The 17,106-nt window shown below is 44.0% G+C and overlaps 1 protein-coding gene across 1 annotated transcript in view; it reads right to left on the reverse strand.

The window, feature by feature from the left end:
- The window catches only part of LOC126299256 (rhythmically expressed gene 5 protein), a 163,388-nt gene extending 147,686 nt beyond the window's left edge, over nucleotides 1-15,702 (reverse strand). Inside the window, exon 1 of the mRNA XM_049991051.1 lies at nucleotides 15,570-15,702. Coding sequence (XP_049847008.1) covers nucleotides 15,570-15,665 — 96 coding nt within the window. The 5' untranslated portion in view covers nucleotides 15,666-15,702. The remainder of the gene's footprint in view (nucleotides 1-15,569) is intronic.
- Between the last annotated feature and the right edge of the window lie 1,404 nt (nucleotides 15,703-17,106).

The following is a 17,106-nucleotide window of genomic DNA, read 5'->3' on the forward strand; positions in this document are numbered from 1 at the left end:
ATATGACATTTGAGAGGCACGTAGTGAATTTCATATCGTATTTGACTATTTACTATCCGTAATTAAATCGTCAAGGACGAGGGACAGACTTGGAAAGCCCATGCCAAACCTCGATAAATAATGGTGCGATTGACGTTATTCACAGTCAGTAACATAGTAAGTTACAATGTGCCAGAACACAAGAGTGATGTGCAATTCCTCGTCGAATGTGCTCTCGAGATCACACATTGCAGGACGGTATTTGTCATACATAGATGGAAAACATAAATTGAAATTTCATGCAAATACATGTGTTTATTTTTCATTATATTACCTCTCAAATGCCATAATTTAAATAATATCACCAGTGATTAAAAAATAAATTTTAGTGGGTTTCGGACCGCCGTCTCACATGCAAAAATGGTTCAAATGGCTCTGAGCACTATGGGACTTAACATCTGAGGTCATACGTCCCCTAGAACTTAGAACTACTTAAACCTAACTAACCTAAGGACATCACACACATCCATGCCCGAGGCAGGATTCGAACCTGCGACCGTAACGGTCTAGCGGTTCCAGACTGTAGCGCCTAGAACCGCTCGGCCACTCTGGCCGGCGCCTCATATGCCTTCGTCTTACAAAGCACGAACGTTTATCACTTAACCACCATGAACTCTACTTCTACGTCTCTTTGCACAGATACGTCAGTTACGTAATAGACGCGTAAAACTTCTCTTGCGATTTTCTCGGAATTGCCAGAGTAGTGCACCTTACTTCTTGCACATTATGTTGTTTTAAAGGCCTACTAAAGGTGTACAAAGTTTGAAGTAAATCCGTGATCCCAACGTCGTGGTGTCCCCTTGTCAGTAACAGTTTGGTGAGACTAAACCATCAATTTACAACAGTCTTCGATCTAAGCTCACTGAGATATTTTGATCCCCTCTGATTCCAGGCAACTACATGATCGCCATATGTATGCGTTTCGCATCACTTGCTAAAAGACGAAGGAGATAAAACACAACACAGTTCGTATCTGTTATAGAGAAACACCTTGAAAGGGTGAATTTCGCGTATTTTCTTCGTCCTTTGTTATTTACGCGAAGGTAGTGGTTGCGAAACACTTTGTGCCTGGAGTGCGACCACCTGAACGAGACCCTAATGCACGCGTTACAACTTGGGACTAGACCATTACTATCAGTACCACTGTTCACAACGGATATGTATCGCCCGGAGAATCAAAATTTTGAAAAATGTGATGGAGTATTTCGGGTATTAAGATTTTAGACGAGACTCTATACAGTCGAACTACTTGTAGAATTTCTGATAACACGCCAAATTCTCCAGAGTTAGTGATCAAAGTTTACGTTCAGCAATTTAGACTCAGTATGCTGTAGCGTATTTCGTTGAATATCAGCAGCCACCACAGTACAAAGATACAAAAGAAATGTATATTGCTGGCCATTAAAATAACACCATGAAGGTGTTATCGAGGAAATCGACTGACGACAGCACAGCGACTTGTAAAACAAATTGGTATTTCTGTAAAGCAGAGGAAAATACAGAGGTCTTGAGTGTAGCATAGTGATTTCGTTCACCACTTTAGAACGGCTGGCTGTGTGTACGGCTTTCGCTAATGACATTGTTCTTATAAAGACAAAAATCGTCTATTGTCTTGCTAACTGCTAGTACTAAAGGGTGAAGAAACATTTCTTGCGTCGTTCTTACATTTTGTTCACTCTTTTCGTTTTCAAATCACTTTTACTTTTCAGATTGACAGTGTGGGTGGGTTGAAGTAAACACCTTCTACATCCACACTGATTTCTTCTGCAGCCTGTTCCTAAAATATAACGCTGGCCATTAAAATGACAATACTACTAAGGTGGCATGCAAAAAACGTCAAACTGGTATGAAATATACTATATACACTGAAGAGCCGAAGAAACTGGTACACCTGCCTAATATCGTGTAGGCTCCCAGCGAGCACGCCGAAGTGCCACAACGCGACGGGGCATGGACTCGACTGATGTCTGAAGTAGTGGCTGTTGATATACTTTCCGGGATGTGAGGTCGTGGTCCAAGAACTTTTCTGCTCCTTACGTTTCGTCCAGCGCAGTCCTGGACGAAACGTAAGGAGCAGAAAAGTTCTTGGACCACGACCTCACATCCCGGAAAGTATATCAACAGCCACGTCACCCGGTCGTGAAAGCCTTCATTCTACAGTCTGAAGTAGTGCTGGAGGGAATTGACACCACGAATCCTGCAGGGCTGGTCATAAATCCGAAACAGTACGAGCGGGTGGAGGTCTCTTCTGAACAGCACGTTGCAAGGCATCCCAGATATGCTCAATAATGTTTATATTACGGGAGTCTGGTGGCCAGCGGAAGTGTTTAAACTCAGTATAGTGTTCCTGGAGCCACTCTGTACCAATTCTGGATGTGTGGGGTGTCTCATTGTCCTGTTGGAATGGCCCAAGTCTGTCGGAATGCACAATGAACATGAATGGATGAAGCTGATCATACAGGATGTTTATGTACGTGTCACCTGTCAGAGTCGTATGTAGAGGTATTTGGGGTCCCATATCACTCCAACTGCACACGCCCCACACTATTACAGAGCCTCCACCAGTGTGAACAGTCCCCTGATGACATGCAGGGTCCATGGATTCATGCGGTTGTCTCCATACCTGTACACGTCCATCCACTTGATACAATTTCAAACGAGACTCTTTCGACCAGGCAGCAGTCATCATCAGTCATCATCAGTCCATTGCCGGTATTGACAGGCCAAGGTCAAGCGTAAAGCTTTGTGTCGTGTAGTTTTCAAGGGCACACGAGTGGGCCTTCGGCTCCGAAAGCTCATATAGATGATGTTTCGATGAATGGTTCGCACGCTGACACATGTTGAAGGCCCAGTATTGAAATCTGCAGAAATTTCCGGTATGGTTGCATTTGTGTTGTGTTGAACGATTCTCTTCAGTCGTCGTTGGTCCCGTTCTTGAAGGATCTTTTTCCGGCCGCGGCAATGTCGGAAATTTGATATTTTACCGGGTTCCTGATATTCACAATACACTCGTGAAATGGTCGTACGGGAAAATCCACACTTCATCGCTACCTCGGAGATGTGTGTCCCATCGCTCGTGCGTCGCCTATAACACCACGTTCGAACTCACTTAAACTTGATAACCTGCCACTTTAGCAGCAGTAACCGATCTAACAACTGCACCAGACACGTGTTGTCTTATAAAGGCGTTCACATATCTCTGCATTTGAATACACATGCCTATACCAGTTTCTTTGGCGCTTCAGTGTACTTGGATATGCAGATGATAGCATGTATGTTCTTTCGGACATGTCCAAAAGAACAGACACCATTTTAATCCTGCGGTCACTATGAATCAAGACGCAAAGGAATTAAAGAAAGCTGTCAGCGGTCATTGATTTATATCAATGTGACAAGTTGAAAATTTGTGACCGAGCTGTATTCGAACGCGGGTCTCCTACTTACTAGGCACACATTTCTGAAAGAACAGACACCACATATATAATTAAGGCGACGACACCCAGTTATCCCTTCGGTGCAGATGCACAACAAGCACGAACCTTTACAGGAATCCGCGAGATACCGTGAGTAAATAGGCCAAGGAGCAGCGTCAGTATATGAGTAGTGTGTGGTATAAGTTGAGAATTTGGGGCTGACGGGAAGCGTGCTAGGGCTGTCCGTACAGTAGCGGTAAAAATTACGGCCACACGGCGTAGTGGTCAGCACGTCTGCCTAATAAGTAGGAGACCCATGTTCGAACCCCAGTCTGGTTCAAATTTTCAACTTGCCCCACTGATATAAATCTTTAATTCCTCTGTGTCTTCAATGATTAGCATTTCAGCCCAACCGCACGAAAAAGGTAGAAGCAACGTTGTCTACATACTACAAGTTGTTTTATTTAACTTGGGACAACTAAATGTCTCGGAAATGATGCGTCGTACAAAAAAAGGTTCAAGGGGGAAAGTTAATGATGATTTAATATTAGTAAGGGGTCTGTGCCACAACCGATCACCTCCTAACCACCCCTCCTGCGTGGGCGGTGTCAACTGTTAGTTTCAAATGGGAACACACTACTTTTATTGCATTTTCGGATTGTACGCCCAAAAATACGTACGATTTTCTCAAACCATTGTTTCTATTAGTGGTATAAGGCGCTGTAATCAACAAATAAGTGTACCTTTTTTTACAATTAAGAATAGACATATTTGCGTCTACGTATCATTTACGATGTAAATGTAAATGTTTGTGTTCTAACGGTTGCTATTTAGGTTGGAAATGCACATTGGTGTTGGATACAATATGGTTCGCTGTTTCAGTTTCTGGTTAGAAAATATGGATGTAATAGTTCCCTGTTCCCATCGGGATGCTTGATATCTTCGAGTCCACCTGCCTCTCACCACTGGGGTACTTGATTTCGGTAACTACCCGTGGCAGGTGCGACTTTGACTATCACTTCATGGATATTTTACCTTATTACAATGGTTTTAGTTTGTATCCGCCAGTATACTCGTAGCAGCAAGCGCGAGAGTTATGGTGGTTGGATGGAAAGTCAGTCATCCTAATAAAGAGGTTCGAGGGCGGTCACCCAAATCAAGGGTTCTGATGGCTTGGGAACTCATCGAAAACAACCCCGTAGGAAATAGAAAACTACGTTACCCTACAAGTAGCTTATCCGCCAAAAATATCAACGTCTAGCCAGATTATTTGTACTGTAAAATTACATTTTAAACATCAAGTAACGTTTGAACATCAGTAGCAACCATTAGGACACAAAGGTTTACATTCACATCGTAAATGAAATGTAGAATGAACAATGTCGATTCTTAATTCCAAACAGAGGCACATTAGATATTTGTTGATTACGGCACCATCTCCCACGAATGGAAAACAATGGTTTGTGTAAACTGTACATATTTTTGGCGTAGAGTCAGAATTTCCACTAAAAATAGAATTCTTTGATATGGAAACACAGTTGAAACCGTCCACGTAGTGGGTGTGGTTAGGAGGTGTCCACTTGTAGCACACACAGACGTTCCCTTTACTAATATTAATGTTTCATCTGGAACTTTTTTTTCGTACCTTGGGTCGTTTTCGAGATGTTTAGTTGTGTCCAGTTAAAATAAAATAAATAAAAAAACAATACCGTACTGGGACACGTTTTCGATAGGCAATAGTTTCCGAATTATTCTAGGAAAACGTACAGAAGTGACCTTCAAACGTGTTTTTCTTGAATATATCGAAAACTGAAGCCTCCAGCAAAAACGTATCTCAGTACAAAATTTAACTCCATTAAATTTCCCACAAAAAGGTCCTTTTCATTCTTCTGTGGGACTAAGTTTGCTCGGAGCGAACGAGGGAATAGGAATACCTCACGTGTAGTTTTTGAAGGCACTGTGTACTGCGTAAAACCCATACGTAGGGAAAGCTGAATCACCCTGTATATGAAGAAATACTGTGCAGCCGGTTTATGCTTCAAAAATCGCACTTGAATATTGTATGCGAAAAGACAATGTTACGCCTCAAACTTTCATCATGACATGTAGGAATTAGGCAGTGATTGGAATGTGGCCTATCAAGACTGCAGTACATCTTTCCGTGATATTGCTGCTCTAGTAAGTTCCATGACTGTCAAGCAAATATGGAGGCAATGGGATGAACGACGTACTGCGCTTCAACGACCTCGCGTGACTTGCGCCCGAGACGACGCACATATTGTTTACTCGGGCGTGCAAGATCATACAAACGTGCGGTACCTTGAATCAGGATATGGGGTTATTTGCAGCAAGATACCTATCCACATGGACAGTGTGACAACATCTGAAACATGCACTCACAGTACACGGTAATTGCTGCTGCTTCCCTTGCGGCGACTGCAGAGAGTGGTGCGTCCCAACAACACTAGATGCAGGAGTGGCGTCACGAAGTCTTTTCAGTAGAGTTCCGATTCTGCGTGCAGCATCACAATAGATTATCCGTGCGTGGAAGCAGCGAACAGAACGAAAGTTCTGAGACTGGATTCATCATCGTCATATGGGTGCAGAACCTGGCGGAGGGCTACTGGGTATACAACAAGATCACCTCTCGTACGCAGAGCTGGTACTGTGGACTTCAGGCGTTACGTTTCTGGCGTGTTAAGGCCGTTGGTTGTGTTTTATCTTCGAGGTGTTTGTGACGTCTTACAGTGAGTGTTCGACTGTTGCTATGGCGTGTACATTGTCCATATCTTTCATTCATCGACAAAATCTGGTCATCGGTTGTCCAGCGACTGGCATTCCATCATTCGACAGACGCTACGGTTGATAAATCCCGGCATCATGTTGTAACAAGATGGAATGTTGAGCCCGTATCTGTCATCCAAACTCAGTTCGACTCAGTGTGCAGCTGGGTTAGAGAGTTGTAGCTATTAGAGGTGGCAGCTCTATGTACTAAATTTAACACAATGTATGCCCTAAACAACCAACAGATTTCATGAGTTTAATCGTGTATTTTTATTATTACACTGTAAACTTACAATAAGTAAAATTATGTTGTTTGTATGTTTCCTAGTGTGGCACCTTTATTGACCAGCAGTGTATGTAGCCACATTGTATCAGGGACACAATCCTGTGGTACCAGCACTTTTTCCCTAAAACGACATAAGGTACTATTGGTGAAATTCATATTTTTAAGGACGAATTAAACGATGGTCGTCACACTACCAGGAATCGGCTGGAAATGGAAGAAATGTAAATGGGTAGCTATTCCAAAGCTATTGCTGTTTAATAGAGAAAAAAATGAACATTTTAGATGGCATCGTTAAAGTTTCCAGTCGCTGCCGAGTTGAACCACCCTTGTGAAGAGGAACAAATTTTGTAATACGTCTAATATTTTTTTTTTTAAAAAAGCGATCTGATATTGTGAAATGAGAATTATTTCTTCAGTTTTGAAATGAGAGCAAGTAAACTACGACTTCGGAAAGTGTGCTGGTTATCTCCAACTACAGAGATTTTACAGGGTGGGGTAAGGTCGGGAAAATAAATAATTTCAAATTTTTGGGTCTAAAAGGGGCAGTAAATATTTTATTATACGTGTTAAATTGTAATGGTCAATGGAACATAATTGTAGCTTTTGTATGATAAACGCAAATATCCTAAAGATCTATTTTTCTTCATTGTAAATAACAAAATTCAAAATGTTTAAACAATGGAAAAATTTAAAATTTGTGGGGCTATTTGAACTGTAAATGAGGCTAGGTGAATCATTGTGAATTGTCATACAGTTACACACAGCATGGAAGATTACACTTTTTAACTGTTCTAGTAGTTGATGCATGTATTTCCCACAGCGGAATAGACTACGACCAACAGCCTCCACACAAATTCAGTGAAACCGCTCCTTGCACTTATCACAGCTGATCCAATTATCCATTCCCCTTTCTTCACAGATCTAGGTTCGTAATAACTGATGCTTCAGAAATCAGAAGGTATGTTTTATTCCTCCGACTCAGCTTAAGGTGACGATGGAGATGAATCCTCTTCTAGATATCAATGTTTCTCTTTTAAATCGAGCGCATTTCTGCAACCCTTGACTTTCTTGCTTTGAGAGATTTTTAAATGCAACTTTCTCTTCTCTCTTGTAATACTGCGATGAGGTGGTGAGGACAGATAGAAACCTGAATTTTTCTCCCACCTCGCACTTATTGTACTGGGTGGTTTTCGTTGGGGTGGCAAAACAGAAGAAAATGATAATGACGCTCAGCTCTGACATTCCGAATTTCTTGGAGAGGATGAGGGGCCTGGGTTAACTTCTGATTCAGTGGTAACAGAGCGACACTCATCATTCAGGAATGTGGATGATGGAAGGAATTTATGTGATGGTATTTCGTTGGGATTGAAGGGGAAAATGCCCGTGCACCCAGATTCCTTTACAGCATTTCGTGCACTACCTGCACATCTCGATCCGGCGTCGAAAGGTTTTATAATGGAGGCTGAGCGATTATTGTGTATAATTAGGCTACGTAAATACTTTAAGAGAGAAGAAATAGTAAATATTATATTCCTATTGAGAAAGCCCACTAAGTCTAATTCATATACCCCCATTCCGTTATTTTTAAATGCAAGCACTTGGCCAAATTTACAACAGATGTCGTTGCATGGCAAAGTGTTACAAGCAATACTGTCTTACCTCTTATATTTTATTCTGGATGATTGTTGTCTCGATTAAATATGTTCGAAAAAAGCTTCTTGTCACTTGTGCACGACTTGTCTAGCAACGACCCTGTAACATAATATCGTCCGAGATGCGCACACAGGCTGAGCAGTACACAAAATTCCATTTTTCTATCTACATAACCCCATTATTCAGAAAGCCCAACCATAGCCTACCAGATACGCACTACGACGCTGAAGATTATTACTTAGGGCAAACCGAGCGAGGTGGCACAGTGGTTAGACACTGGACTCGCATTCTGGAGGACGATGGTTCAATCCCGCGTCCGGCCATCCCGATTTAGGTTTTCCGTGATTTCCCTAAATCTCTCCAGGAAAATGCCGGGATGGTTCCTTTCAAAGGGCACGGCCGACTTCCTTCCCCGTCCTTCCCTAATCCGATGAGACCGATGACCTCGCTGTCTGGTCTCCTTCCCCAAAACAAACCAAACCAAACTTAGGGCAAGACTAGAAGTATAAATGGCGTTCAAAAAGAAACGAGACGGAGATAACTAAATTAAAGCAAACCGTTGACAGGAAGGCTGGCGTGGCGTGTGTGACGAGACGATGTGTGGTTCCAACCAGAGCGTGGAAGTTCACAGCCCGTCGCTAGAGGGCACGAGAGCACGTCACGTGACTATACAGAGCTAGCAGCAGCATGTATCAATGTTCCAACTATGCCGCCAGTCGTGTTGCAAACAGTGACATGGAGGCTTCAACAGAAGAGCAAAGAGGTGTTGTTCGTTTCCTGACAGCAGAAGGAGCACGAGGAACGGACATTCATCGACGAATGTCACAAGTGTACGGCGAACACTGCATGTCCCTTGCAAGGGTCAAGTCATGGCACAAACGCTTCAGGGAAGGACGGGTGTTGTTAGCCGATGATGCACGGTCTGGAGCACCACACTGCATTATTGATGACATCGTCCAGACGGTGGTTGCACTCATTACCCACGACCGCCGAGTGACAGTGAAAGCCATAGCCGCCTTGGTCGGATTGAGCTTCGGAAGGGTTCATACCACCGTGAAGGAACGACAGCACATGCGCAAAATGTGTGCCCAATGGGTGCTCCACAGTCTTCAACCACACCAGGAAGCATGTCAAATGACCAACTCTCTTGCTCATCTGCAGCGCTATGCTCAGAAAGGAAATGTGTTTCTGGTACGAGTGGTGGCTCGAGATGAGTTTTAGTGTCATCACTTCTAACCAGAATCAAAACGACAAACTCTCCAGTGGAAGCATCCAGGGTCACCACCACCAAAAAAGGCCAAGGCCGTCCACACGAATGTAGGCAAGGGTATGATGACGTTCTTCTTTGAGAAAATAGTCCTCTTCTGATTCACTTACTGCAGCACGGGACAACAGTGAATGTCCAGCGTTACTCGCAAACCTTGACCACCCTTCACCAAGCGATCAAATCAAAACGACCACCGGTGGGGTCATTCTACTCCATGACAATGCAAAGCCCCATACGACCAACACAGTCGCGGCACTCCTGAGGGGCAACCGATTCACCTCGGACGACGACGTCCAGCTGTACGTGAGGAACTGGTTAACATCGCAGCCCTGGGAATTTTATGAGACAGCCTTTCACCGCTTTGTGTCACAGTGGGACAAGTGTCTCAACAGCCAGGGTCAATACTTCTAACATACAGGTACTGGTTTCTGTAATTATGCCTCCGGCTCGTTTCTTTTTGAACGCCCCTTATGTTTGTGCATCTGTCACGGTAAACTGAAGACATCAAAATGCTTACTTCTTTCATTAAGTGCCGTTGTATTCGTCAGAGTCAGGAAGATTTTTTGATGACACTGAATCAGTGTCCATAATGAGTTACTAGCATGTGAATGTCATGTAGAATGTATGGGTTTGGTTCCCGGTCTTGTAAGTGATTTCTCCTTGATGGGAAGACCAAAACGAGGTCACTTGGTCTCATGATACCAGTTGAGGAGCAACATGAGAGAAGTAGCTGTTCCAAGGTCTGGGAGGCTGACAACAGCAAGGAGAGCGTTATTCCGACCCTACGCCCTCCATATTTCATCCGAAAGACGCCACTGGTAGAGGATGGCTTGGTCATCTGTGGGCGCTGAATGTTCCGTCCGGTCAGGAATGCAGGGCCGGTGTATATGGTACCATGTAATCGATGCAATAAAAACCTTCCAAACAAAAAGTGCACAATTGTGCGAGCTCAGTTCAGCGATATTAGTTATGAACTATCTATTCGAAATTCTCAAGCTGACTTCGTTTCTTCCGATCAGAAGCAGTTTTCCGCCAGTGTGAAGACATCCATTAACTTTGTTCATTAAAGTTTGCGTAAAACTCAGTTTAAGCGACAAAGTTGTCCAGAAAATGGTACGGTGCGATATGTCTAGGATACTCTCCATATCAAGAACTTAGTCGGTCCTAGTTATATAATGGAAAAATTTTCAGTCTGTCTTTAATCTAGCCTTTACCTATCTATGATATTAAGATTCGACAGGGACGACACGTGGTTCGGATTCCACATTAATCTGAAGCTCCCCCTTTTCCCGGAAGGATTAGTGGGACAAGTTAGGGATACGCAAACCGCCCAGAGCCGTCCTGTTGAAACACTTGCAACAGGCCGTTCAACCACGCGAAATCATCATCATCAAAACACCAACACTTTGTACATCGGCAATTAGTCTGTAGCCATTCCATACAACAATTACGTTCGAGTTATTTGGTGTTTCACTGTTGGTTATGCTCAACGTTCTTGTGTGTTGGCCTATTACTGTTATAATGATTTACCTGTTGACTGCCGACTCCTATAATATGATTCTCACTGCTGCACGTTAAGCACCCAATTAAAGCATTGTAAAATAGAACAGCGACTTACATAAAAATACCTAGGGAAAATTTCTCCCTCGAAGTCAGACGGTTTTTCATTTTTTAGAAAAAATATCTTTATTCAATGTGCCACATTTCAGATCAGTGCACATTGTCTACCATTACTCCAGTGACTAGAGATGAGCAAGGTGGGCCAGTGGTTAGCACACTGGATTCGCATTCGGAAGAACGACAGTTCAAATCCATGGTCGACCTTCCTGGTATAGGTTTTTCCTGATTTCTCTAAATTTCTCCTGGCGTAATAGTCGGTATGAAGGAGCACACCAATTTCCTTCACCATCCACGAAACAATCCGCTTCTAATGACCAGTTTGTCGACGGGTTGCCTTCATATACATCTGAATCATACTCCGCAAGCCATCTAATGGTGTGTGGCGGAGGATACTATCTGTCCTTTCAACCCTGTTCCACTCGCGAATAGGGCGTGGAAAGAATGATTGTCGGTAAGCCTCTGTATTGGCTCTAATTTCTCGAATTTTCTCCTCGTGGTCAATACGCGAGATGTATGTAGGGGGGGGGGGGGGGAAGTAATATGTTGTACGATTCTTCCTTAAATGTGCTGTCCCAAAATTTCAATAGTGAATCACTCCGTGATGCCCAACGCCTCTTGTAACGTCTGCCAGTGAAGTTTGTTTAGCGTCTCCGTAACGCGCTCTCGCCAGCTAAGCGATCCCGTGACGCAAAGCACCGCTCTTTCTTGTTCAAATGTGTGTGAAATCTTATGGAACTTAACTGCTAAGATCATCAGTCCCTAAGCTTACACACTACGCAACCTAAATTATCCTAAGGACAAACACACACATCCATGCCCGAGGGACGACTCTAACAGCCGCCGGGACCAGCCGCACAGTCCATGACTGCAGCGCCTGAGACCGCTCGGCTAATCCCGCGTGGCCCGCTCTTCCTTGGATCTCCTCTATCAGTCCTACCTGACAGGGATCCCAGACAGATGAACAATACTCAAGAATCGGGCGAAGAAGCGCCTTATAAGCCACTACTTTCATATAGTTCATATGATTTTAGTAAACTGCAGGAGCATCCAAGGAAAGGTTCCAGAATTAGTATCGCTTACTGAAGGTTATAAAGCACAGATAGAAGTGGGAAAAGAAAGCTGGTTGAAACCAGTTCTTCCAGTAACTAGATCCCATCTCTCGACTGCAATCCTGGGAGCAATTTCTTTTTACGAGTTACATAGTCTCTGGATCGGACTCTAAAGGTTTGAGGATGTCGAATCTGCTGAATGGATGGTTCTCAGAAGATTTGCACTTATGAATGCTTAATTTTCTCATTCTCAAAGCACATTTGTGGATAGGCTCATTTTCTTCACCGAAGATTACGTCTGCAGTTGAGACGTCTCTCTCCTTTTTTTTTTTCTTTTTCTTTTTGAACAGTAATTTCTGAAAGCTTGCAAAGTGATAACTAGTTACACTTTTCTCACTGTAAAGTGACCAATAAGAATAATACCTTTTGCATTCCAGAAGATCCATGCTTAACTCTCCCGACAGATTAAATCGACTTCATGTTTTTTGGTGCAGTTTGCAATGATTGCTTGGACTGTTGTTCACTTCAGGCGTGAAATGGTGTAGCGATGTCTGACAAAAAGAACAAATCAGCACACAGAATGATCCAGATATTAATGTGAAACTCATTTTGGCGTTTGCTTTTGATCAGCGTTCAATAAATGCGACATCCACATTGTACAAGCTTTTCCACAGCCGATTCAAATTATACCATATTATTCCTTCTGATATGCCTGTGGCCTCAATTCATACAGTCTTACCCGCCTATCGTCCAGTACCACATTGTATATATTAATGGTGGTTTCTTGTATGACTGCAATTTTGAGAAATTTTAAGAGGGATCGTCTTCAAGAGCTGCACGGATACATTTAAAATTAGCAGATCATTACACACATGAAAAGAAAAGAGCAGACTCCCCACAAACCTTAAGCTATTTTGGATGAATTTATGAATGAAACATCCAAACAACGACTACTTTAAAATACCTTGTAAACAAAACCATCCCGCAGAAACAGACGACACGTTACCGCACAATTCGTAAAAAAAAAACAGGGGGAACGTCAACGTCATGGCTATGCCACTTCTATAAATTTTCTCCTTGCCCTAGGATATGGGGCTTAATATTATGTACTGCCAGAAATAATTGTTTCTGTGTTACCGCAAGAAGTAAGCAAAAATTCAAATGGGACTTAACAGCTGAGGTCATCAGTCCCCTAGAACTTAGAACTACTTAAACCTAACCAACCTAAGGACATCACACACATCCATGCCCGAGGCAGGATTCGAACCTGCGACCGTAGCAGCAGCACGGTTCCGGACTGCAGCGCCTAGAACCGCACGGCAGAGATATCAGATGTCAGATGTGTAATGATGTTACGTGTAACACATACGCATAAGCAGAAGACACGAAATTTATAATGATTTTATGAGTGTTTTTGGAAAGCAGATAGGGGTAAATCCTGATGTTTACAGTAACCCAAGGTCTAGGTTAGTTACGGAGGTGGCAGTGTGGCTGAGAGTTGAAGAAGCCAACGAATGTAAATACGAAATCTTCGTCAAATTTTAGGCCATGATAATAGCTATAATTCGTGTTTATGGATACCCAGTATTGTATTCGATGCGTGCATTATGTCCACCACTCTGATGATGTCATGGACCAAATCAAATGTGTGGTATAGATAGGTTCAATATTTCCGCTAGTTAGGCAATAGTGCAAGCCATGCGTCACCTGTCTGGAGTTCTAGCCAATCAGACTGAAAAACTGTAGTGGACATTTGAAAGTTATACCCTCCTCTGCAAATGCGCAGGAAAGATTGTAGAAGAGAGGTGGTATCCATTGGATGAAGGCCTACCATTATTGCAATGAACACCCATAACAACCATACATGTCACAAAAATATGTGTGGTGTGTGTGTGTGTGTGTGTGTGTGTTTTCCACACGTTCTCCTAAACCACTGCCGCGACTTCAACCAAACTTGGTACATATATCCTTTACTGTCAGGTAACAATTGCTGAGGAGGTAAGAACCACCTTCCTATCATAGTTCAGGAGATATGACGTCATAAACAATTAGGTGCGTGAAAACTGCATCATGCTTGAAGATTAAATTTATTACTTCTGTGAGAGTAACTATTTGCAACAAATTTCGCACACAGTGTCCACACAACCCGCTGAATGTACTTACACAAATATATAACAGTAAGACTCATTCTTCAATAGAAATGACGTCATAAACACTGAGATGCGTGAAAAAATGCTGCATCACGCACGAAGTTTTAACACATTTATACTTTACTACTAAGACACTTCTACAGTCGAGTCAACTTAAGCAGATTCCTAACACCTGGCAGGGCTTTCAACTGCAAAGCGCAAACGGCTGTAGGCGAAAACAATAGCCATCTACAGAGCTATGAAGAAGCGTTCCCACAGAGATGTTTACAAAATCGGGTTGTACATACGCGAAGCCCAGCGTACAGAAACTGTTTCACGAATATGTGGAAATGAAATACACTACAAACATAATTTTTGTTTCGGTTTCGTTTCTAATACAAAACTGGTGAAACTAATGCCCGGTTAATGCGGGGATTGTCAGTCACCTAGCTAATAAAGGGAGATGTCCCGTCCAATTGGATGGGGAGAATCCTACGCTCACAGAAAACGTACACTGATAAGAAGCACTGGGAAGAAGAGGAATAAATATTACTTCTGTCAGGTACCCCCATCTGAACTCGGTACGATGGCTTGCAGAGCGTGATTGCAGATTCAGATATGAATGAAAATAGTTATACGTTCAGCACTGAAGTACTTTTTAAATGGAATTCGGCAACTGTACCATACAGCAATTAGTTATAGAGATATCCCAGTGTTTGTTTGGAACGACATATTACGCATTGGTCTAAAATGTGCCAATATATTTTGCCATTACGGCTACAATCACGACATATAGGTCTGAACCGCGAAGGAACAGAACATACCCATTTATAATTCAAACCAGTGCCCGAGGCAGGACTCGGGCCCGCGACCCGCGCTTTTTTAGCAGGGACGCCACCCAGAGACAATGTAGGGTTATAGCAGTGATAATTTCGTCCCTGGAATCGTTCTAGTCAATCGTTCGGTGCCATTTGAGTGTTTTACCTTTTGTGAGAAACATATCAACACACGGTGCAGCAAGACCCAGACGAGTACTTTAAAATCGACGTACCAGCGCAGAACAGGTAACTTCGTGCAAATTGCATCGGCAGTGGCTTTCGGTAACGATGCGTTTATACGGCTCAAACATCTCATACTCTATATACTCGAAGACGCTCGAATCAAATTGAACATGACATATTTCAAACCCTTGCAGAGACTTATGGAGACTATTGCCACGCTTCCTGGCTACTAAATCCCGTTGGTGGACAAGAAACTGGATCCACAGACGCATTTCTTTTGCGGGAATCGTAAGTTCTACAGCGATATAGCTGAAGCACGAGGCGTTACCTTTTCGCCCCTGTTGAGGTACTCCCACATGGGGATGGCGGAGCCGGCGACGGCGGCGGCGAGCGCGAGCAGCGGCAGCAGCGACAGGGAACGCATGGCTTGGCGTCTGGGCCGGGACTGAGCCCGCACATGTAGGTCTCGCGGCTTTCACAAGCCGCCACCGCCGCCGCTGATGACGCAGCCTCGTGTCCACTGACCGACATTTCGAGATTCCCCGCTTAGTCGCCACCACGTGCGATGCGCCAATCCCCAGCCGCGCGACAATGACGTACGCTGCGCCGCGCCCCCCGTCTTCCCTCGTCCTTTCTAGTGTCACCTCTTGTGACCTGCGACTGCTTCACTGCAGTCTCCCCACGAGAAGATGGGCACCCTATACACTGTCATTGTCATCATCATCGTCCACGGTAGGAAGGAAACGTCTTTCACTTACATGAAGGCGAGCTATAGAGGAACCCCTAACGCATTCGTTAAGGGCCAAGGAACAACTATCTATAGCTTGCGCCTTTGTCCAGCATCTTGCGCAAGGTGGGCGTGGTTAAATCGGATTTGGCATGTTAATTTGAAGGGGTGGGAGGATGCCCTTCCTGCCGCCACCCTGAACCCCCTGGGACGGAATCAGAGTACCCCGTCTGTCTGCGTCTAGGGCAAATCGTGGAAAAGTGCGGATGTGTTCCAAATGTCTGTGAGTCGTGTAACTGAGGCGGGACGTCGGGACCAGCCCGGTATTCACCTAGAGGGATGTGGAAATCCGCCTAAAAACCACATCCAGGCTGGCTGGCACACCAGGCCTCGTCGTTAATCCGGCGGGCCGGCGTGCCTACCCGAGTCCAGGAAGCAGCGCATTAGCGCTCTCGGCTAACTTGGCGGGTAAGGGCCAAAGAACCTCAATATTAGCAATAGGAAGCGCATACCGTATGTTGTTATGCACAGTTCCTTCAATTAATACAGGGACTGAGCTTTTGCACGCGAACCGAATAGTGCTATTACAAATACGGAACTATTTAGATTCCTGCACTGACACTTTTTTTAGCGACTGGCAACAAGTTATTTCGTGTGCACTAAGTTTACGACAGCACGTGTTTGTCAGCTTTTTTTTAGAACTTCCTCCATATTTTCTTGCTTCTCCCCTAAATTCAGACCTACCCGCAAGGGCAAGCATTTTGAGGACGTTCAATCGATTTATCGCAATGTTTGCGCCTGCTTAGCTGAGTGGCACCGATACGGTAGCTCAGCGCGTTCGGTCAGAGGGTTAGCGGCTATCTGTGATAAAAACCTCAGTGGACGGATCAACGCTGAACTTGAATGGATGTCATAGGACGTCCGCCCCGAACAAATGCAACGAACAAGAACGACCAAAATGAGATAAAAGTAGTAACGTGCTTGCCTATCATGCAGCGGGTCCGAGTTCGATTCTCAGCCTGGTTGGAGATTTATCCGCCCGTGGACTGGGTGTTGTGTTGTCCTCATCGTAACCGATGTGCAAGTCGTCCAATGCGGAGTCACCTGAAATGAGACTTGCACCCGGCAGCTGAACTTC

This window comes from Schistocerca gregaria, chromosome X (genome assembly GCF_023897955.1).
Source record: "Schistocerca gregaria isolate iqSchGreg1 chromosome X, iqSchGreg1.2, whole genome shotgun sequence".
NCBI lineage: Eukaryota > Metazoa > Arthropoda > Insecta > Orthoptera > Acrididae > Schistocerca > Schistocerca gregaria.